General features: G+C 54.2%; 1 protein-coding gene across 4 annotated transcripts in view; it reads right to left on the reverse strand.

Annotated features, from left to right (window-relative positions):
- The window catches only part of DENND3 (DENN domain containing 3), a 58,809-nt gene that overhangs the window by 11,760 nt on the left and 19,175 nt on the right, over positions 1 to 27,874 (reverse strand). For all 4 annotated transcript variants that reach the window (XM_079902255.1, XM_079902254.1, XM_079902253.1 and 1 more), the window contains 13 exons: positions 27,505 to 27,624; positions 27,021 to 27,239; positions 23,999 to 24,114; positions 20,806 to 20,961; positions 18,436 to 18,532; positions 17,533 to 17,636; positions 16,778 to 16,977; positions 15,196 to 15,717; positions 9,914 to 10,173; positions 8,615 to 8,785; positions 7,159 to 7,288; positions 4,518 to 4,625; positions 1,601 to 1,740 (listed from right to left, as the gene is read on the reverse strand). In XM_079902255.1, coding sequence (XP_079758381.1) covers positions 1,601 to 1,740; positions 4,518 to 4,625; positions 7,159 to 7,288; positions 8,615 to 8,785; positions 9,914 to 10,173; positions 15,196 to 15,717; positions 16,778 to 16,977; positions 17,533 to 17,636; positions 18,436 to 18,532; positions 20,806 to 20,961; positions 23,999 to 24,114; positions 27,021 to 27,239; positions 27,505 to 27,624 — 2,343 coding nt within the window. The remainder of the gene's footprint in view (positions 1 to 1,600; positions 1,741 to 4,517; positions 4,626 to 7,158; positions 7,289 to 8,614; positions 8,786 to 9,913; positions 10,174 to 15,195; positions 15,718 to 16,777; positions 16,978 to 17,532; positions 17,637 to 18,435; positions 18,533 to 20,805; positions 20,962 to 23,998; positions 24,115 to 27,020; positions 27,240 to 27,504; positions 27,625 to 27,874) is intronic.

Genomic DNA, 27,874 nt, shown 5'->3' on the forward strand with positions numbered 1-27,874 from the left:
CTAAGAATCAACAGGAAAGAAATTAAATTTTAGAATAAGAGTGAAGTCCTTAACTTCTCCTCCTTGTTTTTCATTTCACCTAAAGCGTTATTAGACTTTTGTACACGTTTTACTTTAACGTGCCTTGGATTCCGTTCCTTTATCATCTGAGGCTCACTGTTTGAACGCGGGGAAAATGGTTCAGCAACTTCTTTAGATGATCCCGCACCCTCTTGGCAACGTATATTTGGATTCACAATTTTTCTGTTTCACCCCAGTTTTGAAAGCATAGATTGTCACATTATCTTTAGATGGTGGAATGTGGCCATCAAAGTTGATGATACGAAGTAATGAGGAACACTTAGGTACGTAAACTTCACTACACCATGCTTTTTACATTAAACATGAAAAAAGAAGTTTTGTGTTAAAGGAGTTGGCCTGAGGATTTTCCTAGCAAGAATCCCTTGGGACAGTGGCTTCCTTTGTGCCCTCAGAGGGTCTTGAACAGGATGAAGCCCACCAAGGAGTAGGTGTGACAGCATTTTGAACAGTAGGGTGGTATCGCCAAAGATACCTGGAGTGCCGAGTTAAAAGGCAGCCCCACTGGAGAGAAACCACTGATCACCCCTCATCTGGAAACACGAATCCACACGACACGTTCCAGGCGTGGAGGCCCTGGGGCACGTGGCTGACATCACGTAGTACAGAAATAAGACATGATTTTCAAAGGGCCGTGCAAGGCCTCAAGAAGTCTCCAAAAAGCAGGGGGCTGATCCTGGTGGCACTGAGGGCTACAGACCTGAAACTTGACCTTGGGTTTGTGGGGGTGGGGTGAGGCTGTGTTTGCATGAATTTAACTTTTTTTTTTTAAATTTATTTTATTTATTTATTTTTGGCTGTGCTGGGTCTTTGTTGTGGTGCACGTGCTTCTCACTGCGGTGGTTTCTCTTGTTGAGGAGCACGGGCTCTAGAGCACAGGGTCAGTAGTTGTAGCACGCGGGCTCAGTAGTTGTGGCTCGCGGGCTCTAGAGCGCAGGCTCGGTAGTTGTGGCACACGAGCTTAGTTGCTCCCCGGCAATATCTTCCCGGACCAGGGCTCGAACCCGTGTCCCCTGCACTGGCAGGCGGATTCTTAACCACTGCGCCACCAGGGAAGTCCCTTAACTTTCTTTTAATTAAAGTTGACTAGGCTATCAGTCTAAAAGCTCAAAGAACTGAGGTTTCTCAACCACGAGATAACTATAATATCATGCAGATTTGACTTAAATGGTTCTTAGTTTTCGAACCCAAATGTGTTAAAATGATTCTAGTGTCTGCTTTTGGTGACTGACAATGTAAATGTGAGACTACCACACTGCCCTTTCCGTGACTGAAATCCTGTTTTAGATTTCAGAGCGGGGGTGGTTAAAGCCATTATCTGCTCACTTAAAGAAGAATATTTAAGTGAAGGATGGAACAAGCTTACATTTTAAAACTCGAGATAAAAATCAAAGACTTGCAGGATTCAGCGACGCCGTGGGTTTCGTGAATCCCGCTACCTATACAGGTGGACATGTTCAATTTCCAAAATCACAAGTTAACCTGGAAGCTGACTGAGGACTGTGCGCGTTCGTTTACTCACCAGTTTAGAAGTGCCCACTTTAAAGCAGTGCTGGTGAACCGTCCAAGAGGAAGCGTCGAATACGACCACCTTGCCTTCGTTCAGAGCGCACCATAATTTGGGGTGAGCGTCCTCCACTTTTTCTGCTGGGTCAAGATGCCCTAAAGAGGAAAGCAACCCGGAACGGTGAGACCCTCTGCTGCATCAGCACGTGGTTCCTACGTGACTCAGGTCCTGCCCGGCCAGGTGCCACCCTGGGTGCCCAGGATCCAAGGTGAGCACGGCCCGAGCTCCCGTGCCCCTCGGAGCTTCGAGTCTCGGGGACAAGCTGGCTCCAGCTAGAGAAACACGCAGACAGACGAAGCCCGGGGGTGGCTTCCCTGAGCCGGGATCTGGGGGAGGCCTGAGGATTCACTCGTGGGCAGCGTTTCAGGCAGAGGGAAGTGGGCGCAGGGACAGAGGAAGGAGGGAGCCTGTGGCCACGTCCCCGAGGGCAGCTGGGCTCCCGCTGCCTCACGTCACCGCCAACACGAGGCCTGGTCAGCGCTCTCCGTCTTGGCCGTCCTAATGGCGTGAAGACTTTGGTGTTTCATTTGTGGTTTATTTGCATTTCTCTGATGCCGATGAGGCTGCTGGCTTTAGCTGGGCGTCTGGATCTCCCCCGTGGTGAAGTCTTTATATCTCCTGCCCTTTTTTTTTTTTTTTTTGCGGTACGCGGGCCTCTCACTGTCGTGGCCTCTCCCGTTGCGGAGCACAGGCTCCGGACGCGCAGGCTCAGCGGCCATGGCTCACGGGCCCAGCCGCTCCATCGCATGTGGGATCCTCCCGGACCGGGGCACGAACCCACGTCCCCTGCACTGGCAGGCAGACTCTCAACCACCGCGCCACCAGGGGAGCCCCTCTCCTGCCCATTTCTGAATCGGGCTGTCTCATGCTCCTTGACTTGTAGCCGTTCTTTAAATATCCCCAACTTGAGCCGCTTGTCAGTTCTCTTGTCTTGTGAACATCCCTTTCCCAGTCTGCAACCACCACTTTCACTCGTTTGGAAGTTTCTTTTAAAAATCCTTAACTCACCAGTCTGTTCCTTTATGGCTAGTATTTTTTATATGCTATTTGTGAATTTTTTCCTTACCGTAAGGTCATGAATATCTTCTTCTATGTTATCGTCTCCAAGTTTCATTTGTTTATGTTTTTGCCTTTCACGTTTAGACTGTGAAGTGATGGCCACGTGTGATCTGAGGTGTGGTCGAGCTTCATCTTCTCCACACAGATGCACAACGTCCCAACGCCTTCTGTGATGGAGACCGTCTTTCCCCTCCCCTGCTCTGTAGCACCACCTCCGTCACAAGTGCAAGAAGTGTGAATCTGCCAGTCTTTCTGGGGTGTTCACGCCATTGGTCTCCTGGCCCCCTTGGGGGAGATCCTGCCCACTGAGACACAGTCTTCAATCCCCCAGAGACTGGGATGCTCTGAAGCCAGGCTCGGTGCCTGGGGCCTGGCTCCCTTGACTCTCGGCATTCTTGGAGGGGTTGCCCGCTTCTTGACGGGTGCGTCCTGACCCCAGGCTCGTCCCCCTGACCCCACATGGCTGGCCAAAGCTCTCTCAGCCACTGTTTCCAGTACCAGCAGCTCCGTTCTCTTTTGTTTTCTTATATGTTGTCCGGCCCTTCTAGATGTTCTCAGCGGGACGGGAACTAGCCCTTGACAGGAAACCCAGAGTCTAGTCAGGCTTAATTTAAGGGAAACTAGCGTAGATCTAAGGACAGCTCGTCTACTCAGATGCCGTGATGAAAAGCGTCTTGGTCTGTGCTGTCACAGCCGAGTGACATCAACAGAGCGCCTCGACTGGATAAATGACATCTCCAGCGGGATGGGCTCGGCCGCTCTCGACTCTCTTTCGTCTGAGATCTGTTGCTTTACTGGGTCTTCTGGACGTTCAGGGAAGAGAGGAGGCTGCTTTGCCACAGAAACTCGATTTGCCCATCGGAAACCATGTGGAATGTGAGCTCCTGGCTGTGAATCGCCGGACTGCCCCGCAAGGTCACGAACCTCGGAGGGTGAAGGACGCGGGTGCACGGATGCCGCCGCCGCCGCCAACTCCTGATGCGGACAGGCCGAACATGGGGCGACCGGACTCAAAGGCTCTCTTCTGCCCAGAACTGAGCTCCTTTGTTCCCAACACTATAACCTTGAAGCAACACTCTGCTGCAACTCTCTGCAAGTCAGAATTAAGTAAAAGCATTTGGACAGTTGTACGCCTGTGACACAGGGCCGTCTTTGTTTACCCCCAGGCCTGGGCAGCAACCCTGTCTTCTTGCTGTTATCACTCTGACGCAGCTCGTAGGGGCCTTGAAAGTCTGTGGGACTGTCCGACCACTCCAAGCAGGAAGAGCCGCGTTGTCAGATGTGCACATCAGCATAGGAGGTGCAGCCATCCCATCCCAGTGACAATGGGCTTGATCCGACCAAAGACAGAAGCGCAGGGCCTTTATCCACCGGACGTGAGGACGGCGAGGCCGGACGGGGACTCGGCCCCTCACGGCCCCGCTCCAGCCTCTCAGTCCACAGAGAGGCCGCACCTCATTGCTCAGGGTTCCGCCCTCCAACAGTAGAAAACCACCTGGTCCCCGTCCACCCTCATCCTGCCATCGCCCTTCCACTTCAGCGCTGACCCTGACCACAAGTCTTAAGCTCTCAGATTGTCCCAAACACAGCAGCGACATAAACAACCAGGTCCTACTGTACAGCACAGGGAGCTCTATTCAATGTCCTGTGATAAACCATGATGGAAAAGAATATGAAAAGGAACGTATATACGTGTATAACTGAATCCCTTTGCTGTACAGCAGAAATTAACACAACGCTGTAAATCAACTATACGTCAATAAAATTTTAAGAACAAACAAACAGCAGTGACAAAGCAGGGACTGGCCTCCACCTGGGGTGTAGAGCAGGACATCGATGGCGCGCGGGAGGGTCTCTCCCGCGGAAGGGTTGATCTTGTGCTTCAGGGTCTCTGAGGTCGTCTTCGGAACTGCCATGGGCACTGAAATGCAGACACGGGGGATTAGTTCCCCAGACGGGAGGAGACCCAGGTCATCCAAGAGACTTGCACATTCTGCTTTCCTTAGGGTATTAGCTCTGGGGTAAAACTTCATAATTTGTGAAGATGACGCTCTCTTTAAACTGGACATTAAAGTAAAGCCAAGCGTATCCGGCCAGAGGGCGAGCATTTGCCAACGTCTCACATTGCTTTTTGTTTAAACACAGCTCTCAAGCTGAATGATCTGGCCTCTGTCCACACTCAACCGTCACGTATGGTCTAGCCAAGAGAAGACTTTACACGTTTCTCCATAAATCTAACCCACGAGTGGTTTCTCACCCTTGTCACATAATGTGGCTGCCGTGGGTGCGTCCTGTGTGCTGTAGGACATTTAGCAGCACCCCTGGCCTCACCCAGTCAATGCCAGTAGCAACCTCCCCACTGCCACACACACACACACTCACACACACACACACACCCCCCCCAGATACCTCCAGTCACTGCCAAATGCCCCACCCCAGGGATGGGGTGCAGATTTCAGAAAGTTTCATTTTTAGACCTTCCATCACGCATGGACCATAAGCTCTTAACTTAAGCCCAGGATCATGTATGGTTGCCTCATTCCGCTTTACACAAGGGAAAACAGTTCTTGATTGGGAACAAGGAATCAGGGACACTGAGCTTGGACCATCCCCCCTTCGCCGTATGGAATTAAGAGTGTCATTTGTTGGGTGCTGCCGTGGTAACTGTGTGTTATTTCCAGAGGAGTGAGAAGGCTTTTCTGTAAACTCTTGACAAAGATCAGGCATGAGCTGGGAGTGGTCTAAGCAGCTGAAGGGTAGTGTGTATTTGATTTTGTTCCTAATTAAGGGGGGAGGGACAAACCCAGCAATCGATGTCTGGTTCTAGGACTGTTGACAAGGGCGCCTCCAAGTCACTCCAGCAACTGGAGCATCCTGTCTGCTCCCGGTGGGGGGGGGGGGGGGGGGTCCTCGGACCAGGAAGCTCCAGGGATCGCACAGTTAGTGACAGACACAGCAAAGAGGAAAATGCACCAGGGGGAATCCACACATAACTGAGGCTTGTTTGCCCTGATTCTGGGACGACAGTTTAAACAACAGTGTCTTCCTGGCTGTATACACCCAAGAGGAATGAAACACACGTCCAAACAAAAACCTGTATGTGAACGTTCACAGCAGCGCTATTCACGACAGCTGGGAGGTGAGGATTGGATCAACTGTGCCGTATCCACAGAGCAGAATACACGCAGCCCAAAAGGAATGAAGCAGTGACACCTGCCGCTCGGGTGAAGCCTGGAGCGTGATGCTACATGAAGGAAGCTAGACACACAGGACACACCCCGATGAGTTCACTTAGAGGAAGTGCACAGACTCGGCCAAAGCGTGGCAGATCCAGAGAGACAGAAAGGAGGTTAGCGGTTGCTGAAGCAGCTGAGGGGTGGCTGCCAAATGCATGGGGCTCATCACTGGGGTGATGAAAATGTTCTGAAACCCATCATGCTGACGACTGCACAACTCTGAATACACTCAAACCAGTACGGCGTGCACTGTAAAAAGGAACGGTAGGTGAACTGTATCTCAATAAAACCGTTATTTTTAAAAAAGTGCATACAGATAGAACTAGATGTCATCTTAAAAACATCCTACAACTTGTTCATCCGTGTTTCATGAATTAATTTCATGTTGTGGGTTTAACCTAGCACACGTGACTTCCGGCACATAGTAATGTTAATAGCGATAAGTAATCCTCTACTCTCTGCTTCTTTATGCAAAGCACAGGACAGTTGGTTTTAGGAGATCATTTAAAAGTTGAAACAAAATAGAAGTAGCTAAAATGATGCATAAAGCTATTCTTACCGACTTGCTATTTCCTAGACTTGAAAAATCTTCTAAAAATAAAAAATTGAGCTTACCACCAACCTCCATATGGCTTCCAGAATGTGAGAGCCAGATTTCAAGCTACAGGCGGAGATCAGAGAATTGCTATGGAGGGAAACTGACCAAATCGAGAGAAAAAAGAGAGATGGCCATCGGGGGCCTCCACGCGCTCGCGCGGCGAGGTCCAGCAGCCAGGGGCAGCCGGGCACAGAGGCCCCCGCAGCTCCGCAGTGGGTGTGTGTCTGACCGCAGAACTCAGCGACCATGACGGCGATTCCGTGAGTCGCGCAACAGCCTTCCACGAATTTCTGCTCTGCTTGAACCAGCCAGCAGCAATTCCGTCGCTGACAACTAAGATTCAGGAGCCATATCATCCGGGGTAGAGTGGACTCTAGTAACCCAGACACTGAAATGATGAGGTGCCTCGACGTGTCCTGAGGAGCACAGAGCTCCAAGGTGTTAAGTGAGGAAAGGAAAGATGCAGAACAACGGGTGATATTCAAAAATGAAAAGTACAGGAGAAAAACTTGAGACATTTGGGATTGGTTCTAATGGACAAGACAAAAGTCAACCAGATAAAAATCACTTAAGACATAACTCAGGACACCGCGGCTGCATTGAACACATGCTGATCTTACTTTCGTTCTTCATCTTATCGAAGTAAGACAACTTGGAGGCCGCGTAGATGGCACCGGGCGACTGCAGTGCACCCACGACGGCGTCCATCAGCAGGACGTGGGTCAGTGCCTGCTGGACGTACTGGGGGTCCTGTGGGAGGGACAGTCATCTCAGCACAGCTTCACTGAAATCATTTCACTCTAAGACTTTGTCACGTCACATAAAACAACCCTTTCAAAGATGTGTGTTTTTCAAAGCCACGTGAAGAGTTTAGATTTGGGTTTGATGTCACGTGATCACGTCCTCTGAGTTGAGACATACACTGGCTGTTTATACCAGGGGTCAGCAAACTTCTGTAAAGGGCCAGGTGCTGAACACTTTAGGGTCTGTGGGCCATGCAGTCTCTGCCACGACAACTCAGCTCTGCCGTCAAGGGCAAAGGCAGCCGCAGACACTGTAAAGGAGAGGGCGGGACGTGAGTCCATACGACTCTCCTTAGACGTCTGCCAGCCCACGGGCTTTGATGAGCCAGTGTGTGGTAAATAAACCAGTGGGTATAAAACCAAACAGGGAGCCGCGAAGTCACAGAGTATTGGAATCTTAGGACCTAGTCCCCGCTTCCTGCTCCAAACAGAAACGCTCCTTCTGTCTCCATGACCTTGGGCTTCTCCAGTGACAGAACGTCCATCAGAAACGGCAGCTCTCCCACCACTGAACATACGTTCTTCCTGACGCTTTCCACTGGGTGCCGCCCTCACCTGCATCTCCCTGAGGATCCGGGGGCACAGCTCTCCAGAACCTTCTGAACTGCTCCCTCATGAGAGTCCCCTATTCGTACTCTTTGCCCACTTTGTTGTGTGTTTTCCTGTCTCATCTTGCCATTTAGACAAGACAAATATCTCCCCTGCACCGTGTGTCCTCAGTCTTGCCCTCCGTCCACGGTACCCTTCATGACTAGGAAGTCTTAATTTGGTGTGATCAAAGCCATCAGTTTGGCCCAAAGTAAGTGAAGGTACAGAAGTCCCTAGGATATAAATGTAACCCTGTGGAAGGAATCTAACACCTCCCCCCAACCAAAACCCTAATCCTGTGAAGGGGAAAAATGAAGAGCCGCTTAGAGCAGGGTGTGCCCGGACCACCCAGCTCAGACCTGCCAGAGTCCAGCCCCCAACGCTCCCTTCCCTGGGGTGTCACCAGGGGCAGGGGGCAGTGCAGAGTGGTCACTCCCACAGTCCACCCACACCACCCTGCCAGCCCTTGCGTTTGCCCCCAGGGCGTCCCCCAAGACCCCAGGGCTTTGCATTGGGTCACGCGCACCGCAGCATCCTTAATGCCTTCTGATGAGACCTCATCTAATTCAATGGATCCCGCGCCCAGGCCCAGGCCCAGGCCCCAGTCCCACCCGGCTTTATGCTGAGCATTATTATAGAGACATGAGCCTTGGGTGAGAATAAAAAGGCAGACCGGGCCCCAGACCTTGTGGTCGTCGGCCAGCTTCTTCCCAGCCCACATCTCCTTCACCATCAGGTGCCACAGGTCACACTCTGTTTTAAGATTAGCTTCAAAGACTTCTTTCTTGGACAGCACTTTGATTTTTAAAGTGGGAATTCTCAGGAGCAGAAAAGCTACTGTGGTGTTTCTGACTTCCTGCAGAGGGAAAAAGAGCCAAGTAAGTGAAATGACACCCGCAGGGATCCTGGAGTCAATAGGAAATACATTTAGGGGTGGCGGTCTGCACACACTGAGGGGACCCACTGGGCACTGGCTGACATCCCCATGGGAAGGCAGAGTCCTTGAGGCTGGCCTGGGGCTGGGGCTGCCCGGGTGGGAGGTCCGGCAGGACCCAAGCAGGCCCTGAAGTACCCGGCGCCGGGTGCCCGGGGTGGGGTGAACAGGGCTCCTCCAGGTGGTCTGTTCTCAGAGACAGGTGACAGGGAGTCAGGGTCACGGCGGTGTCTGGAGCTCAGCGAGCCTTCCTGGTGGGTCTAAGTGTGACCTGTCAGCCACACGTCGACAGAGACACACCGGTGGACTCGTCCTCAGCGTTTAAAGATGCTTCATTCTTTCACCTCCTTAAATCTCTGTCTCTGGACTTCTGGGAGGAAGCCCATCAAAGCAGGCTTGGGGGGAAAACTGAAGGAACCAGTGAGAAGGTGCGTCCACTGGCCCAGCCCTAGGCGTGGGCCACAGGGGAGTTCTCATGCCTCTTCTGTCTCTGGGAATATGCAGTAACTGGATTAACACACGGAACACACCGCTTATAGATTTAGGAAATAAACCTGGGAAAATAAAGGTAAGCCATGAGTCAGGATCTCGACTCAGATTCCCTTAGTGGGGAAGATGACATTTAAAGTTGTTATAAAATGAACAGCGTGGGCCAGCCAGGAACCTGATCAGGAAACGAGATGGAACCGCTCACGGGCTGGCCCACGGCCGTTTCCCAGTAAAGAAACGTCTATGCTTCTCCTACATTGTCGAACCAGGTCAGCGAAAGGACAAGCCTGCCTTGCTTCTTGCTCTTCCCCCAAATACAAGTCAGCTGAACAGAGAATCTGCTGTCGGTGCACTTCCTGCTCTGAACACATCACCCACTCCATCTATTCAGTCCTCACATCACTCCTATTCGGAGGGTGCATCCTTATTCCCACTTTACAGGTGAGCAAACTGAGGCACAAACCATGAGTGGCTTGTGACGGGCCCACGGCTGGCAGAGCCCGGTGGGCTGTCCGGCTGCTGCACCTCCCAAGCCCAGGCGGCTTCCAGAGCTGCCCTCACCTCTATGTTTCTGAAGGTGGAAATCTCCACGTAGCCCGGCCTCCCCTCAGTAAGGAGGAACAGGCGCTTCTGGGTCATGGCGATCTTGCCCACGCCGCGATTTGTTTTGACGGAGCTTGACAGCTTATACACACACTCGTTTTTGTCCAGCTGCTCCGTCACCGAAAAAGGCAGGTTGACCCCTTGGGCCTCTGCTTCTGCCTCCTTCCAGCAGTTGTAGAAATCTTTGAATGTTTCTGGGTCAATCTGTTTCTGGTGTCCTTAGTTTTATAAAGAAAAAAAAAAAGAGATTCTTACAGCCACGGCCACAGGTGCCTCAAGAACGGTTGCTTTACAATCGGGAAGCAGCACGTTACCCGCAGGACATAGCGGGTGGCGCCAGCACCTAAGTCTGCCTGGATGGAAACCACCTGGAAAGCGTCCCCTCCTTCCGCAGCTTCCCCAGGTGCCCAGGTGGGCACGTGATCTGGCCTGAGCCCATTGCCCTCTCCAGCCCCTACGTAGCCAGGTAGTCACAGTAACTCCTAGGGCACCAGGTAGGGACACTGGGACAAGGACAAAGTCCTGTGTCACCTCTAGAGCTGGTGGCAGCCATCTTGGGGCCAGTCCCAGGGCGAAGCTAATGCTAAAGAGACCAGATCCTTGGTGACACTCCCATACCACTGGATCAAGCCTTACCTGAAGCTGGCTTTATCTCAGTACTCTTTGGGTATATGAGCAAATAAGTTATTATTTGTAACCGTGATGATCTTAGTTGATACAGCAACCTTCCCAAATGTCCAATATTCAGGGGCTCCGGAGTCAGAGAGAGACCCAAGTCCGAAGCCCAGCTTCACTACTGTTTAGCAGTGTGACCACAGGCCAGCTGTGGAACGAACCTGCTTCCCTGTCTGTAACGTGGAGCTGGAACCACCCCCAACTCCCACTCAGCCGCTAAGAAGTCCGGCCCGTTCTAAGCTCGATGTTTCCCTGTGCCTGGCTCCTGCATCCTCCATTCTGCATCCTGGATCTGTCTGCCCTCCGTCCTCAGAGGGCCCTTCACATCCTACCCAGGAAGAAGCTCCTTAGTGGCCTCCCGCCTTCTAAGCTGCCCCCGCCGGCAGCCTGCTTCACTCCACGCCTAGAATGAGGCTCCTCGTATCCACCAGGCCCAGATTCCTCCAGGATCAGGCCCCTCCTCCCCTTCGCACTCCTGCATCCCAGCACAGTGACAAGCATGTTGTTACGTGCCTCTGCACATGCTGGTCTGGAGTGCTCGGACCAGAAAACTCCTACCTATCCTTCAAGACCCAGATAAAATGGCCCATGGGCAGCCTTCCCAGACAAGGGCCCACTAAGCTGATGCGCTCTTCCCTCACGGCATCTAACAATGCTTGCTGTGCTCTACCCTCTATACAGGCCCAGCTACCCTGGGCAGCTTGGTCCTAGATCAGGAGACTGAGGACTGGAGAGGGAAGCCCTACCAGCGGGTGGGCAGGTGCCAGGCAGACGGCCCGCCGACGCCATGCCTTCGTGGGTCTGCCTTTCCCACTGGGGGCCTGCTCGGGATGCAGAAGCCTCCCTGTCTCAGCCTGGCTGGAGGCCAGATCTAAGAGGTCAAGAAAGGCTGTGAGGACTTCCCTGGTGGCGCAGTGGTTGAGAGTCCGCCTGCCGATGCAGGGGACACGGGTTCGTGCCCTGGTCTGGGAGGATCCCACGTGCCGTGGAGCAGCTGGGCCCATGAGCCATGGCCGCTGAGCCTGCGCGTCTGGAGCCTGTGCTCCGCAACGGGAGAGGCCACGACAGTGAGAGGCCGGCGTACCGCAAAAAAAACAAAAAAGAAAGGCTGTGAAAGCTCGGCTCTGGTTCCCTAACACCTACCAGATAACGGTTTCCTGGGGAATTTGATGTCGTGGCCACAACTGAGTCTGGCCTCATCCCCACACAGGGCAGGCACAGGAATATTCAGGTGAAAACCTCCCAGGTGGCAGGATTCTGAGTTGACTCTCCTCTGGCTCACCTGTGTTTTTCTAATTGCCTTACAACCGTGGTCTACTACTTACAAATTTGTTTAACGTCCTTGGATCCAAACAGAATCACACCACAGTGGGATATCTGTATATACTTGGGTCGTTTTTAGAAAGTAAGTTACTGAGGGACTTCCCTGGCGGTCCAGTGGTTAAGACTTTGTCTTCCAGTGCAGGGGGTGTGGGTTCAATCCCTGGTCGGGGAGCTAAGACCCCACATGCCCTGCAGCCAAAAAACCAAAACAAAATAGAAGCAATATCGTAACAAATTCACTGAAGACTTTAAAAACGGTCCACGTCAAAAAAAATCTTAAAAATAAAAAAAGAAAGTCACTGAAAAAAATGAAGCACAAGGGCCAGTGGGCAGGTGCCCAGGCAGACGGGCCCGGGGGTCCCTGTGCTGGGCAGCGAGGCACCAAGAGGGTGCACATCAGGGTGGGGCCCCGACCCCGTGACACGGTTCTCATCCCGCTTCCATTTCGGAAAGGCTCCTCCGTGTAGCTGCCTCTGACTGGAGCGGCTCCATCTACACCTCCTGGCGGTTCTGAACATCATGTTTTTAATCAGAAGCACTTGGCTATGTTAAGTGGATGACAAGGAAGAGGATGTTTAGTCTACGTAGCCAAGGAAAAGCCCAAGAATCAGGAGAGCGCGAGAGGGGAGTTGGGGAGAACCACGAAGCCATTACTTAATGAAAGCTGGAGCCAAAGATGCTGGGACGTGGAGCCTGGAGCCAAGAAACCCGTCCCTTCTGTCATTAGGACAAATGCTCCCACCATCTGGGTCCCTGCACAGTGCCGGGGCCAAGCGGAGCGAAGCGCAGGTCCCCAGAACCGGAAACAGCTTCCTCTCGCGGGCAGACGGGAGGCGGGCTCGCGGGCTTTGAGAGCCGGGGTGAAGGACACCAGAGAGGCCAGGGGTGCCCACGCGGGCCTGTGGATGCCACACCTGCCAGGGCCGCAGCACAGCTGGACGGCGCACGCCCATGGCACCCACACAGCAATAGCCACCGTGCACACGAGGGGCCACCACGCACACCCGCAGCCGCGGACAGAACGCGCATTCGTCTCCAATTCTGCACAAACATGCCACCTGTTCATCTCTGCCCCTCACCCGCACTCCAACACAACCCCTCCAGCTCATCTTACGGGGGAGGCAGGGTCACCAGCTCCCGTGGGCCACACTGAAGGCCACACACAGCTGACTCCCCGCCCTGGGGCCAGGTCGTGAGGGCCCTGCACCTCGAATACCAGACTCCGACGTGTGTTCTTATGTTACATCCGTTTATTCTAAGATGGTGACCTTCGGCTTTGACCTAATCCTCCTTTTATTAGCACATACGCGCCCGTCAGGCAGAAACGTACATTGGATGCTGCGCGACAACGGTGCACGTATCCCAGAATCAAGGCCAACAATGACCTGCTTGCAATGCGAATGGAGCCTAAGTGACAACAGGGCCATCGACGGCACTGTCACCGTGGTCATCTGAGGATGCCCTCCCGGGTGTCCTTTCACGTCCCCGCAAGTCTGGGGCTGCTGGACGGCGCCCACGTGTTCAGCCGTAAGCCACACTGTCTGGCTCCCGTGGGACACGCTTCTGGCCAAGGAGAGATGAGAGCTGGGAGGGCCAGGCCCTCTTCTCCCAGGAAAAGAGCGCCGCCCAGGCCATCGGCCCCCCGGGCTGCGCAGCAATGGGCTGGGCTGGGGGGAGAGGAAAGGGCCGGCTGCACGTCCAGACACCTCGTCACACGAGAACTGCCCCCCCGGGTGGATTACGCCGCGGTACTTCAGGCCCTGCAGCTGGCCTAGTGCTCGTATCCTTGTGTCCTCGCGAGGGCCCGCGTGGGAAGGGGGGGGCAGGGCCTCCTCTGAGAGCGCTGAGCCCCACAGCGCCTGCGCCCCACCTCCCGGTGGCCTGGGTGCTGCTGGTTGACCCCGCGAGAACCTCTGCCCCTGGCGGACTCAGTGCACCCCCCACTGCCCTGCCCATGGGAGTCCCCTGGGCAGCACCAGTCGCCCACAGATGCCCAGGGAGATGAGACTGGCTGGCCACGACGGGCCACTTCTCCGCGGCCGACATAAGGTGACACCACGCGGAGGGTCCCGTGGGCGCTGGGCCGGCCGCGCCCCCATCAGACCGATGGAGGGACTGTGAACAAGCGGCCCCATCCCTCCACTGGTGGGAAGGCGGCACGCGTGGGTACAGAGAGGCCGGGCAACTTGACGGCAGCCGCGTAACGAGGAAGGACATCCCACACCTGTTACCAGCAAAGCACGGCCTTTCCAGAGGACACAGGGACTCCCGCACAGGACACGGAAGGAGATCCGACCCGATGGAAAAACAGGCCAGGCTGTGCCGCGCAGCTCCAAGGAGAGAGGCCCAGACGCCCCGAGCACAGGTGCCGACGCTCAGTGCGAGGCCACCTTGCTCACCAAACCGCAGAATACTTCAGACAACTGCACCCCGCGCTGCCCAGGAGGTGCGGCTGGGCAGCCTCCCGTGCTGCAGACCCGCCTTGAGGGACCTGCTGGGGGGATGGCAGCTCCCACCCGACGGGGCTGCAGCAGCATCCTAGAGAAGGCCATCCACGACCGGGGGGCAGGCTGCGAGCCTCACTCGTCAGCATCAGGACAGGCGGACACGACCAAGGGTACAGGCCAACACGCTGCGCCGCCCTCACGTGCACAACACCGTCGGCAGCAAAGGCACGGCGAGACGCCTGTGAGCACCACGGATACGCTTTGAAAATGCAGACCAACACACACGTACCGCGTGAGTCACGTATAGTTTACAAACGCACAAATCCTACCTGCTTGTGGGTGCGTCCACGTGCCGCAAACGCATAAGAACTTGGTCAGAAGGGAAAGGTCAAGTTTGGGACAGTGTCCCTCTGAGGAGGGAGGGGAGGAAAGGGTTCTGGACCAACCAGACGACTGCAGTAAACGTGGGAAACAAAAGCAGCGGCGGTGGAGGTGCCTGAAGCATTCCGGCTGGAGACATGCGTCCCCATGTGGGAGGAAGGGGTCAGCACACAGCGAGCAACCCCCCAGGACGGGAGAGATGCCATTAAGTGTCACCAGGCCCTCCATCCCCACCCCCTTCCCAGAGCCTCGGCCAGCCCAGGAAGCAGGTAAAGCCCTCGCCCGCCCCGCAAGGCTCCTCCAGGCTGGGCCAACCTGCTCTCGAGGGTCTGCGCCACCCACCCAGCGGGCATCCTCCTACCTACGGTTAATGCCTCGAGGTCTGCGCCGCCCACCCCGCGGGCATCCTCCTACCTACGGTTAACGCCTCGAAGAGCCGGTGTATGATGCCCGCGTCCTTCACGATGCCCGACTCCTGCACCCTCTTCACAAAGTCGTCCAGCTGCATGTGCTTCTTGGGCAGCTCGAAGTTCTTCACGCGGTCGTCGGCCTTGGGGGCGTCCTCGGGCTTGTCCACGACCTCACTGATGAGCCGGCGCAGCTCGGGCGTCCGCTCGGCCTGCGCGCGCTCGGGCGCCGACAGGGACTTCACCGTCCTCTGGACGAGGTCGGCGGGAAAGATGCGCACGTCCGTCTTGTACAGGCTCTGGAAGTCCAGGAGGGCGCCCAGCAGCTGGCCCTGCATCAGCTGGACGAGCCCGCGCAGGTAGAAGTACCTCGCCAGCAGCACCGAGTTCTCGGGGGCCAGCGAGTCCATGGCTTTGCTCAGCTGGGCCACGCAGTCCGCGTGGAACGCCTGCACACACTGGCCCACCAGTGGAAAGTGGATTTCCGGGATCTTGAAGGTGTATGTCAACTTGGGGGGCACGTCCAGAACTGAGAAGTGAAGGGGAGATGAACGGTTAGCACGGACCTTAGAAACAGACACGCGTTCCCACCCCGTCACCCTGCCCAGGGCCGTTTCTGTGCCTCGGGTGCAGCGTGGAGCAGGACGCCCCGTGCCTCTTCCAGAAAGTTCCACGTGCCCCACGCTGAACGGGGCCCCTCACTGCTCCCATGGCACAAATAGTGTTATTTGTTAAAACTGTTGATGCTAAGTTGAAACACGTGGCGGTGAGTCTTTGTTGAAGGACTAAGCTAATAACCTAGGCCGAGACGCACCTGCCAGGCGGGTAAACCTCCCAAACAGCTGTTTCATTCACCGTAACAGCAGCTCTGCGCCATGGGTACTGTTACCACGCCCATCTCCCAGGGTGGGGACTGAGGCCTCCCCGGGTCGCCGGTACACAGCTACTGGGTACCCCAGGGTCACACAGCCAGGAAGCAGCTGTGCAGGGGACTCAGACCCACCAGGAGCCTCCAGAAGGTCAGTAAGGTCTTTTCATTTGAACACGCGGCCCCTCCTGGCGTCGCCGGCATGATCCCCACTCAGCCTCCAGCTCTCCCGCGAATGCGCCAGGAGGTACCAGCTGGTACTGGTGCCTTAGCCCGAGGCAGCAGCCACTGGGGGTCCGAGCGGCTCACAGCGCTGGCCTCACTGCAGTTTCTCCCAAGGGCACTGGCTTCCTCTGTACCCTCAGCCCGTAGGAAGGGCCTGGCAATCACTGGGGGCCTAAGAGTTGCTGCATCCCCTTAGACAGTCATATATGTAAACACGTATCTCCTATGTACACATACACATACGTGCATATACACACACAAGTATGAAAACAGTGGGACGGGGCGATGGAAAATGCAGACGAGAAATCGCTTTCTGTAATAAGCACAGTCTGCAAAATGAATGTTCTAAAAATATTTCAAATGACTAGTTGCCAGAAAGCTACAGCCATAAGCCCCCCTTCGCTTCTACTGAAACGAGCTGTGGTTTCTTTCAGTGACGGGCAGCACGAGAACCAAGTGAGCGAGGAAAGCCACAGCACAGGCGTGGCTGCACCACCTGCGTGGCTGCCTCCGCAATCCTCGGTACGCATCTTCCGCAGCGACGAGTTCCGGGGCGGCAGCTCGGGCACCGCGATGTCCTGCAGGTTGGGCATGCTGACCACCATGCGCCTGTGAGCCCCGTGCGGGGCCGAGGGCTTCCGGCTGGCCATCTTCTCCACGGTGGGTCTTCTTGGACTCAGGAGCATCCCGTCTATCCTGGGTGGAAAAACCCAACACCTCGTAGACACGGCAACGGTTGAAGCACAGGCTCAACTGGGCATTCTCCCCACCGTGGTGACCAGAATCCAGCATTGCCACACGGAGCGGGAAACGGCAGGCACGCTCCTGGCTCTCCCACGTGTAGTGAGGGCTGCATACAGTCCACACCCCAGGAGAAGCCACAACACACAGAACAAGGGCGTCATCGACAGCCGACATGCGTTTGAGGGGTTCAGGAAAAGCGGCATGGAAGAGGCGGGAAACGGTGACGATGTGGGGAGAGAAAGAGAAGGAAATGGGGAGAAAACAGCACAAAGACCCAGAGCTACCGCTGCAGGTACCCAGAGCTGCCTCTGCAGGTACGTCCAGCGCCCCCCGCAAGAAACAGAAGTGCACGGGGAGGAGCCTGACGTGTTACCCGACTCATTATGAATTTCTAAATGTGAGACTTCTCTGATCGAATTTGTCATTTATCCTTCCACATAAAACTGTGCTCCTTGAGCACACGGACACCCAAGGAGTCGTGCATCCTTTAGAACGTAATATGCAAACCTGTCCTCTTCGGACTGCGTGCAGAGGTCCATCTGGGCAAAGGCGTCCATCCTTCTGCTGAGCCGAGCCTTGAGGAAAGCATGAAACATGTAGGTATCCAAGACCTGGAACAGACACCGAGGGGCAGGTTATTGCGCCTGGTCCACGGTCCTCTCCTCCCCGAGCTGCCAGGGCAGCTGCAGCCACTGCACGGGTGGCCCTTCCCGACCCGAGGCCTCTCGCCAGCACCTTTGGACAAAAGTGCCCAGACACAGGTAGCTTTCTTAATTTATCATAATCTAAGATTTCCCCTCAATCCCTCACCAGCCAATCTCAAAGAATCAGCCACTCTTTGCATTTGAAAAACCACAGAAAGTTCAAAAGTCCAAACCACCCTGCCCCCCGGGACAGCAGCAGCCGCAGTCCCTGTGTTTCGTCATGGATTCTGGCGTCTCCTGGGGACGGCAGCCTCTCTAACGCTCCGCACCTCACAGCCAGCGCACCCCGTCTCCAGACTCACACGCAACAATCTCCAAGTCAGCTCCCAGGGAGTGTGGATGCTGCCCGGCCCTGGGAAGGGGGCGGTGATGGGAAGGGCATGGAATTGTGCGGCATGATGGAAAGGTTCTAGATCCAGACTGAGGAAGGGGCGACCAGGTACACGCCTTGGTCAAAACTCTGCACTCACTATACTTAAAATGAGTGCATTCTGTTATATGTAAATCCCACTCTAAAAAGTCAATTAAAAAAAATCAGAGCTGGCCAAAGGATCAGAAGAAACCACGCTAAAACAAACTTATAGAAAAGCTAAGACACTGAATAGAATATTAACAGATACTGGAAACACGACTTGAAAAATACTTTAGATACAGAAAAGGGCGAAGGAGCGACTATACACACACACAAACCCCACACACCTCTTACCTGTTTATAAAACTGCTGGTCCCCCGGAGCTCTTGTTTTGAGAAACTCTTCACTATTGAACACCCTATGTTCATAATTTAAGTGATTCTTCACTCCCCTGATGAAGAAAGATAGTCTAAGAGTTGAAATATTTTTAAATACATGAAAAAGACATTGCTGTTAGCAGAAAAACAGTAACAAGAAATCCACACTTTGAAAAGCCCTGTCTGTAGGAACAGTACCCTGAGCGCTGAGGGACACGGTTTGGATGTATTCTGTGGTGGGGCTTTCTCGTCACTTCAAGCAGAGCTTTCCCCCAACTGGAATGAAGGTCAGGGTGGGGGGGTGTCTGTCTTCTTCGAGCCCCCTAGCTCCTTATGCAAATGAAGACGCAATCACCCATAATTGTTCATACAAATAAAACTGAGTTCAGGGTGGTGACACAGGAAGGGCACCCAGACTCTGAGCACTGACCCAGCTCGGCCACCAGCCGGACCCTCGCCGGCCACTTCCCCATCCTACACCGTGGGGGCTTGGGCACACGACCCCCTGATCTGCCGTGAGAGCCTACCAAGAGAATCAGTAATCCTACAGGGCATATTCAGGACGTAGCACGTCCGATGTTTTCCTTCTCTTGTGAGGGAAAAAATTACTTCACCTGATATCGTATTTTCTTTTTAATGAACTAAACTCATCAAGTTTGCAGAGTATTAAAAAAAAAAACCCTTCATGAAAGATTTCATATTAAAAGAACAAAAGGAAAACTACATTTCGACAACCACACAAATTATACTGCTCTGAGCAAAGAGCTAATACAACCCATCTATAACCTGACATCCCGTCTTCCTAATAAATCATTTGCTTACATACATACAGACAGCCAAAGAATACAACCATTAAAATGCTGATTTTGAAAGAATCACACTGAGTGTCATCAAGTTGGCCAGCTCTGGTTTAAAGACCCCTCCCAGGCAGGGTCTGTCCAGATCCGAAGGGGACCTGGTGTTGCCACCCTCCCTGCTACACAACCCAGGAGGTGAGGCGGGGAGAGGGAGAGAGAGTGGGAGGGAGAGAGAGAGAGAGAGAGAGAGAGTGGGGGGGGAGAGAGAGAGAAGGAGAGACGGGGGAGGGAGAGAGAGGGGGAGAGAGAGAGAGAGAGAGAGAGAGGGAGAGAGGGAGAGAGGGAGAGAGGGAGGGAGAGAGAGAGAAGAAGAGAGGGAGGGGGGAAGGGAGAAAGAGAGAGAGGGAGGGAGGGAGAGGGAGAGAGAGACAGAGAGGGCGGGGAGAGAGACAGAGACAGAGAGAGAGACAGAGGAGGGGGGAGAGACAGAGAGAGAGAGGGAGAGAGGGAGAGAGGGAGAGGGAGAGAAAGAGAAAGAGAGAGAGGGAGAGAGAGAGGGAGAGAGAGAGGGAGGGAGAGAGGGAGGGAGAGAGGGAGGGAGGGAGAGAGAAAGAGGGAGAGAGGGAGAGGGGGAAGGGGGAGAGAGAGAGAGAGGGAGGGAGAGAGGGAGGGAGGGAGAGAGAGAGGGAGGGAGAGAGGGAGGGAGAGGGAGGGGGGAAAAGGAGGGGGAGAGAGGGAGGGAGAGAGGGAGAGGGAGAGAGAGGGGGAGAGGGAGAGAGGGAAGAGAGGGAGAGAGGGAGAGAGGGAGGGAGGGGGGAGAGAGAGAGAGAGAGGGAGAGATGGGGGGAGGGAGAGAGAGGGAGAGAGGGAGGGAGAAAGAGAGGGAGGGAGAGAGAGAGGGAGGGAGAGAGAAAGAGGGAGAGAGGGAGAGGGGAAAGGGAGAGAGAGAGGGAGGGAGAGAGAGAGGGAGAGAAGAGGCTGCAAGACAAAGCAGAGAAGGGAGAGTGGGAAGAAAGAAAAGGCCTGAAGGCTTTGCCGCCAATAACGTCTCCACAAAGGCTGCTATAAACGTGGGCACACGTTCACCATCATGCTCCTTAAATGAGGCACATTCAGGCCAGCAGCAGGCACTCGACGCCTGCACTGTATCGCACTGAAGTAAACACACCGCACTGTCTATTTAACTGATTCAGCTCAAGGGCTGGCTCCCAACAGCACACCATAGATGCTGACGGTGACAGTGGTGGGAAGAAAGAAGAAGAGTTTCTAACGGGGGCCAGTCCTGGGTGCTCCAGCCTGGGCTCTCCTTTGGGCAGCTTCATTCCCGAAATGATCCGTCTGTCCCCCTACCCGGGCCTGACTATCCAAGGTGGTCAATCGCAAGAGAGACGAGGGGGTGGCAAGGCCCCAGGCGGGGTACACACACTCCCAGGGATCCTCGTGGAGGCAGGGGCCTCTCTCTCATCACTCCTGGATTTCAGTCCCCGGGCTTTGGGGCCGTGGCCACTGTGGAACCGGGAGCTGGCTGGGGAGCAGGTTGCTTTAAACACCTGAAGATGCAGACGAGCAGCTGCAGGGTGATCTGCTGGATCTGACAGTTAAGCCGCTGCTGCCAGGCCCGCTGGCAGGCTCGGCCCTCGTTCAGGTCTGTGCTGGCGCAGAGGTGAGCGAGGTCCAGCTCACGGTGCATCTGAAGGCTCTGGACCCTGGGAAGGAGCAGAGAGACACTGACCACGGCCCAGCCCGTATCACGCGACTGACTGCTGCCTACCGGTCAGAGAGAACCCTCCGGGAAGAGGGAAGTTAACACTCTCAGGACACTCAGACTCCCTATCGATAACTGGGGCGGGGAGGGTATCATTACAAATACATCCCTATTGGGAGTTTATTCACCTCCCAGCACAAACGGCTCATTAGTGCAGGATTCACGAAGGCCTCGTCTTTGGACCACACACGTCTTTACACAAGCTGAGTGTCCTGTCCTCCTTTGCAGGCACCTGCCCTTCCACGACGGCCAAAGGGTTTCCAGTGGGTCTGGGAGGGACGGCGCAGCTTCCCTGCCCAGGCAGGCTCGGGGGCACGAGGCACGGCCACTTACTTGTCCGGAGGTTCTCAGGGACGGGGGCTCACAGCGGTTTTCATCACACAGGATCCTGGCCTCCCCAACACTGCCCAAGGCTGCACTTTTTTTTTTTTTTTTGCGGTACGCGGGCCTCTCACCACTGCGGCCTCTCCCGTTGCAGAGCACAGGCTCCAGACGCGCAGGCTCAGCGGCCATGGCTCACGGGCCCAGCCGCTCCACGGCATGTGGGATCTTCCCAGACCGGGGCACGAACCCGTGTCCCCTGCATCGGCAGGCGGACTCCCAACCACTGCGCCACCAGGGAAGCCCCCAAGGCTGCACTTTTACATGAGACTTTGGACACCAAAGAGCAAGTCTGAGGCTTTAAATATGCAAAGTAAACCCACCCAACAGTATCCAAAGGTCAGGTGGGGCAGAGGGGACCCGGCGGACACACACTCTGATCATGATGAGGAAGACAGCGTGGCAGTGGGCGGCCAGGCACGGGGCGTCTCAGGGAAGAAGGGCGCTGCTGCCCCTTGTCTCTCCCGGCCAATACCGAGTGTGGGCGCTCGTCACCCCAGGCCCCGTGGGGAGACCCACTGCCACAGCCCAGATCACGGTCCCAGAGCCCTTCACAGACGAGCCTCCGACCACGCACGGGTTAGTTCACATTTATACAGCGCCCCCCACGGTGAGCCTGAGACTCCACGTCCCACTGTCTGGGGCCCTGGCCAAGCGAGACTCCAACCCCCCAGGCATGTTCTAGAATTCTAACAATAACACGAGGGCAGAGGTAAGATCCCATCTCACTGGGGATGCGCCACCCAAGCACACTCTTGAGAAGCTGCGCCCAGCGCTGGCAAACACCAGTCCTGGAAAGTCACCCTCTGCAAGTCCGGGGACTGGGGACTGCGCTTATCAGAAAGTGACTGGATGATGAGGAATGTGGGCTTCACCTTCGGAGTTCACGCAGGGAGACGCTCCCACCCAGACCCCTGGCTGGGCCCCCTGCGCACCGCCCGCCAGCCACGCAGGACTCCACACCCGTGGACTCAGCTTGGGGAGTTTTATAAATTTTTTGAAGACGGAAGGAACAATAATGAAGATGGCACTCCCACGTACTTTGTACAAACCATCCAGATAGAAGAAATCATTGATACCAAGGTGTTATAGGCTGAATTGTGTCCCCCCAAATTCCTAGGTTGGAGTCCTAACCCCCAGCACCTCAGAGTGTGACTGTGTTTGGAGACGGGGCCTTTAAGGAGGTCATTAAGTTAAAATGAGGTCACAAGGGGGGACCTAATCCAATATGACTGGTGTCCTTATAAGAGGAGACTGGAACACGGACACCCACAGAGGGACGACCACGTGAGGACACAGGGAGAAGACAGTCATCTACACACCAAAAAGAGAGGCCTCAGGAGGAACCAACTCTGCCAACACCATGATCTCGGACTTCCAGCCTCCAGGACTGGGAGACAATAAACGTCTGTTGCTTAGGTGGTGTTTGTTACAGCAGCGCTCGCTGAGGTAAGAGGCAGAAATGAGAACAGCCAAGTCAGGGAGCCAACACAGAACCACCCGTTCCTTCCCCTCCACTCAGGCCTCAGCTCCTCCCGCATCTGACCTCCAGCAGACAAAGCAGACAAAGTAAAGGGGAACAGTCGGCACTGATAAAAGACGGGCTGCGTCACCAGCTCCTGCGTCACCAGAGCACCAGTCCAGCTACCTGACGACAGCCGGGAGCACCTGCTGCACTAGCCCCCGCCCCACACCCTCCATGGGTCCCACCACGAGCTGCATGCCAGGCCTGCCTCAAGTCCACACACGAGCTGGAGGACTAAAAGCAGGGACTCTCCCACCACCATTTGATTAGATTCCAAAGGGGGAAACGTCCTCCGCAGGTCCACCTGAGGGAGCCCTGGCTCTGCCCCGACCCACCTGCCCCAGATGCACCTTCTTCCCAGCGTAAATAGTAATCACACCTCCTTTCACCCCCCCGAAAGAAGTACATGGGGCAGTCCCCGTCAGGCCTCTCCGATCACCACAGAGGCCGCAGGGCCTGCAGAGCCTACAACAATTATTATCTGCCCTTTTTGGAAAAATTTTGTCTTGCCTGATCTCAGCCAATGAAGTGTAGTCATAGAGATGGAAAAACCACAAAGAGCCACAAAACAGGTACGAAAAAATAAGAGAACTAAGAGAGCACTGGGTAGGGGGGTGGGGGGGTGAAAGGGGAAGACAGCTTCCTGCCCAGGGAAGGACGGCGGGTCATGGCCGTCAGGGGCCCCCGACTGACAGTGCCATGGGGCAGATGCCACATCTGTTTGCCCATTATATACATACTCTGCCCAATGCATTGGATACATATCTGGTGAGTGGATGAATGAATGAATGAAGGAATGAAGGACAGAGAAGGAACTTCAGAGATCACAGGCACAGAAGAGGGTCGAGAGGTGTCCCGCGGGTGTGACCGTCCCCTGGCCTGGGGGCCATCGTTAGTATTTAGACAAGATTGGAATGAAGACAAATGACTTTTATTTTTAAATATTCACAATTTCCAAACTACTAAATATTACATAAACCATTTGTTAATATAAGATTGGAAGAGATACTTGAAATTGGCAAGTATGAACCTGAACAAGATTTTTCCAAATACCTACTATTTCCCCCCTTACCTCTGAATAAACGTCTGTGCCGCCAGGAGAGGGATGTCAGGAACGTCAACGTCCTCATCGTTAGAGAAGGTGATGCTCCCAGTGTCGATGTTTATCAGAATTAAACCATCGGCTTCCTATAAAATAAGTTTGTAAAGATCGAGTAAGAATCTGAATTTGTTTACATCTTTGAAAACACAAAGATACACTTTGCATTCACCAAGATCGTGTCATCGATAATTAAATTCTCGTATCTAATACGCACACAAAGCCTTATATTATCTACCAGAAAAATGCGGCGCATACCGTGAGTTAGGTTAACAAGCTAATTTGATTAAAAATGCCTCTTTGAGTCAAGATTCCAACATACGAGGTCAGGCCTTCACCCACCCTTGTGCAAACACTCCATGTACCACTTCAGGGAGCCTGGAGAGAACATTCCAGAGCCCCAGTGGGAGCACTCCGACATTCAACACTCAGGGTGCCCGCTGAGTGGCCCAGCCAGCTCTGCACCCCACCTGCCCCAGGACCAGAGCACAGGCGGGTCCTGGGCTCAGGGATCCCACACACTTAAGAGTTCTTGAGATGCGTGGATGGCTTACTTGTTAAGTCTTATCTGTGACAAAACACACAAATAATGAGTCACACTCCGGAGTTCTACACTTCAACTGTCCCGGGAACAGGACGCCAGAATCCTCCCCAGCTTTCGTGCTGGGCCGGCCACTCAGCACGCGTTTCATGGCACGTGAGATAGGCACAAACACGTCTCCCAGAGCAGAGGCTAAACCAGCAGGGGACAGGCCGCGCTCGTGAGCACGAACACGGAGCTTTAACAAGGGCCCCTTCCGAGCTCCCAGCACATCGAGAAGACATACAAACCCCAAAACACTTTCAGTCAAGACCTGCTGCTTTGCCCTAAAAACCACCCAGAACAGGTAAACCACTAAAACGACTTCCTTTGTGACTGCGGACTGGAATCAAGTAAATATGTCTGCAAGTTTCCCTCCTAAAGGGGCTGAAACAAGACAGTTTTTCCCCTAATGACTAAAAAAAGAAACACAATTTTGAACTACAAAGTATGCCTATTTTTTCCTCATTTGCGAGGGTGACGTTTTTCCATTCCTTCCATGAGGTCTGAATGGCCTTTTCCCACAGTGTTTGTCCCCTGGTGAATCATAGGTTCTGCCAACAACACAGACGTCCCGGCTCCGCCCCAGGAGGGACGCTGGGCTTGGCCAGGATTTGCTCTAAAACGCCGGGAAAAAAACGGATGATGGCTGAGGACAAAGAGCGGTGCACGGCATCCCTTCCACTCTTCTCTCAGCTTTTGCGTACACTTAGAAATTTTCAAAATAAAGTTAAACAACACTGTAAATCAACTATACTCTAATAAAAATTTAAAAATAATAAAATAAGAAGTTAAATGAGAACCTACCCCGTACCAACTACCAATAAACGCAAGGAAAAGTGCTGCACATCGCGAGTCACTGGGGAAACGCACAGCAAAACTACCCAGCAGGAGGATGAGAATCAAAAAGACAGAAGACAAGCATTGGGAGGAAGTGCGGAAATCGAGCTCGCCCTCTGCTGGAGGGAAGGTGTCTGGGGCAGCAGCGGGGAACGACAGTCTGGACATTTCTCAAATGGTTAAACACAGCGCTGGCACCTGACCCGGAAATTCCTCTCCTAGGTACGTACCAAGGTAAATAAACGCGTGTCCACACAAAAACTCGTACATGAGTGTCCACAGCTGCATTATTCACAGCTGTGGTCAAAACGTCCAAACAACCCCAAATGCTCTCAACTCCCGAATGGATAAACAACTGTGGCCTCTTCATTCAAGGGAATCCTACTCGGCAATAAAAATAACGTGCTGCTACACGGACGAACCTCAAAAAACATGCCGCTAAGTGAAAGAAGACAGTCATAAAAGACCACGCACTGAATGATTCCATTTACGTAAAATCCACGTGTACACAACAGGCGACTCCACAGAGACAGAAAGTAGATGCTGGTCGCCAGTGTCTGGGGGGTTGGGGGATGGCTGCTAACACATGCAGGGTTTCTTTGTGGGCTGACCAAAGGGTCTAAAATGAGCTGTCACAGCTCTACCAAGTTCCTAAAGCCACTGAGTTGTACAGTTAAGTCCAGGAAACTCTGTGGTATGCAAATTATATCTGAAAAAAAGCTGTTTTAAGAAAACCCAACCTGCTCTTCCTGCTGGCGATGTCACAGTTTATCACAAACCTGTGGCATGAGCTCCCCTTCGAAATGCACCCCACCAGCACAGCAGTGAAAACAGCTGCCGCATTTTCAGCACTTACCGTGCGCCAGCCGGCTCTACGGGCCCCTTGACGCTGCTGTGACGATGTGGCCAGCACACGCCCTGTCCCTTCACAACCAGGCCTAACACCCCGACACAGGTCAGCCCCCAAGCTGAATCCAGTAAACGGCCACTGGACCCAGCAAGGCCCACGGACCCCTTGGACACGGAGCAATACACTGCATGCACCTGCACTCTTCTAGGAAGCAGGCCCACGGTTTTAATGAACAACAGAGGCTTAATCAAAAAAGGGAAGATGGAAAATATGGAGTGATAACAATGGTGGCTCCCATCCATGAAGCCCAGTCACCTGCCAGGCAGGACAGGGGACATTCCTCAGCCAGAGCCCTGGGAGGCCGAGGCCGTGCCCACTTCCCAGATGAGGAGACTGAGGCTTAGCAAAGGCCAGTAAGTCACTCAGGGTCGCAGAACTAGTAAGCAGCAGAGGTTGAGACTTGAAATCGGTTCCCTCGACTCCAACGCCTGCCCTCACCTCCCTGAAAACCCTGGAAGCCACCAGATGTCGTGAATTTAAGTAGCCTGAGAAGTGGCATCAGGGTGTGGCCTTGAGGACAAGGAGGTAGCATTAGCGCCCTGTGATGGAGGGACCGCGGGCCTCTGCGCCCCCCACACCGCAGGGCACCTCCCAGCAGCTTCCCACGCGTCCCCGCAAAGCACCCACGTGACTCAATGCTCTGAATCCAGCGGCGGGTGCCTAACCTTGCTGACTTCTTCAAAGTGGTCCAGGTGGCAGCCCATGAGAAAGGACGTGGGCGCCATGACGAAGTCCAACATCTGCCGCGACAGGATGGGGACGAAGGTGTGCTGCCACTGCAGGGGGTGCAGGTAGGCCATGAAGCACTCAGCCACGAGCGTCAGCAGAGCCCAGCTGGACGAGAAGAACACGACGTGCTGCTCCGTCAGAAGGCACGTTAGGATCTGGGGAAGCAACAACACGGCGAGCAAGCCTGAAACACTGCGAGGCCGCCGCCCAACGAGGCCGGGCGCGGGGCAGCTTCCACCCTGCGGTCCCCACTCCACTTGCCAGGACCAAAGCCACCTGACCCCAGAGAAGTGCTGCCTGCAAACAGCGTGCTCGGGGGTGAATGTCGGCTTTAAGCAGAAAGATAAGTGTTCTGAGTAGTTTTGATGCCCCATTAAGCCAGTCAGCATGAGATGCTCACAGGTGTGGAAGGACGCGCACCTGTAGCACCTTCTCAGGTCTGAAGCACAGTAAGGGCAGGTGAAGGTCCAGGTCGATGAGGGGGCTTTCGGGGTCTGCTCTCGAGGGAAATACGATCTGTAGTGGTTTCATGTTCAATACCTGCAATGACCAATTTCCATCATTAGCTCAGGGAGCTGCTCCCGGAGGAGACTGAAGGCGGTGAAATTCACCATTGTGGCTCAGAAAGCGTCTGAGCTAGAAAACACGTCTGGAGACTCATGCTGTCACCTGCAACGTCACAGAGAAACAAAACAGTCTAGAGATGACAAACAGAACTGCCAGGAACGTTTCATAATGAACTGAGGACTCAATGTCTTTTTCAGCCAAACTCCCTTAAACTCTTTAATTA

The sequence above is a fragment of the Stenella coeruleoalba genome (assembly GCF_951394435.1).
Source record: "Stenella coeruleoalba genome assembly, chromosome: 17".
In the NCBI taxonomy this organism is placed as follows: domain Eukaryota; kingdom Metazoa; phylum Chordata; class Mammalia; order Artiodactyla; family Delphinidae; genus Stenella; species Stenella coeruleoalba.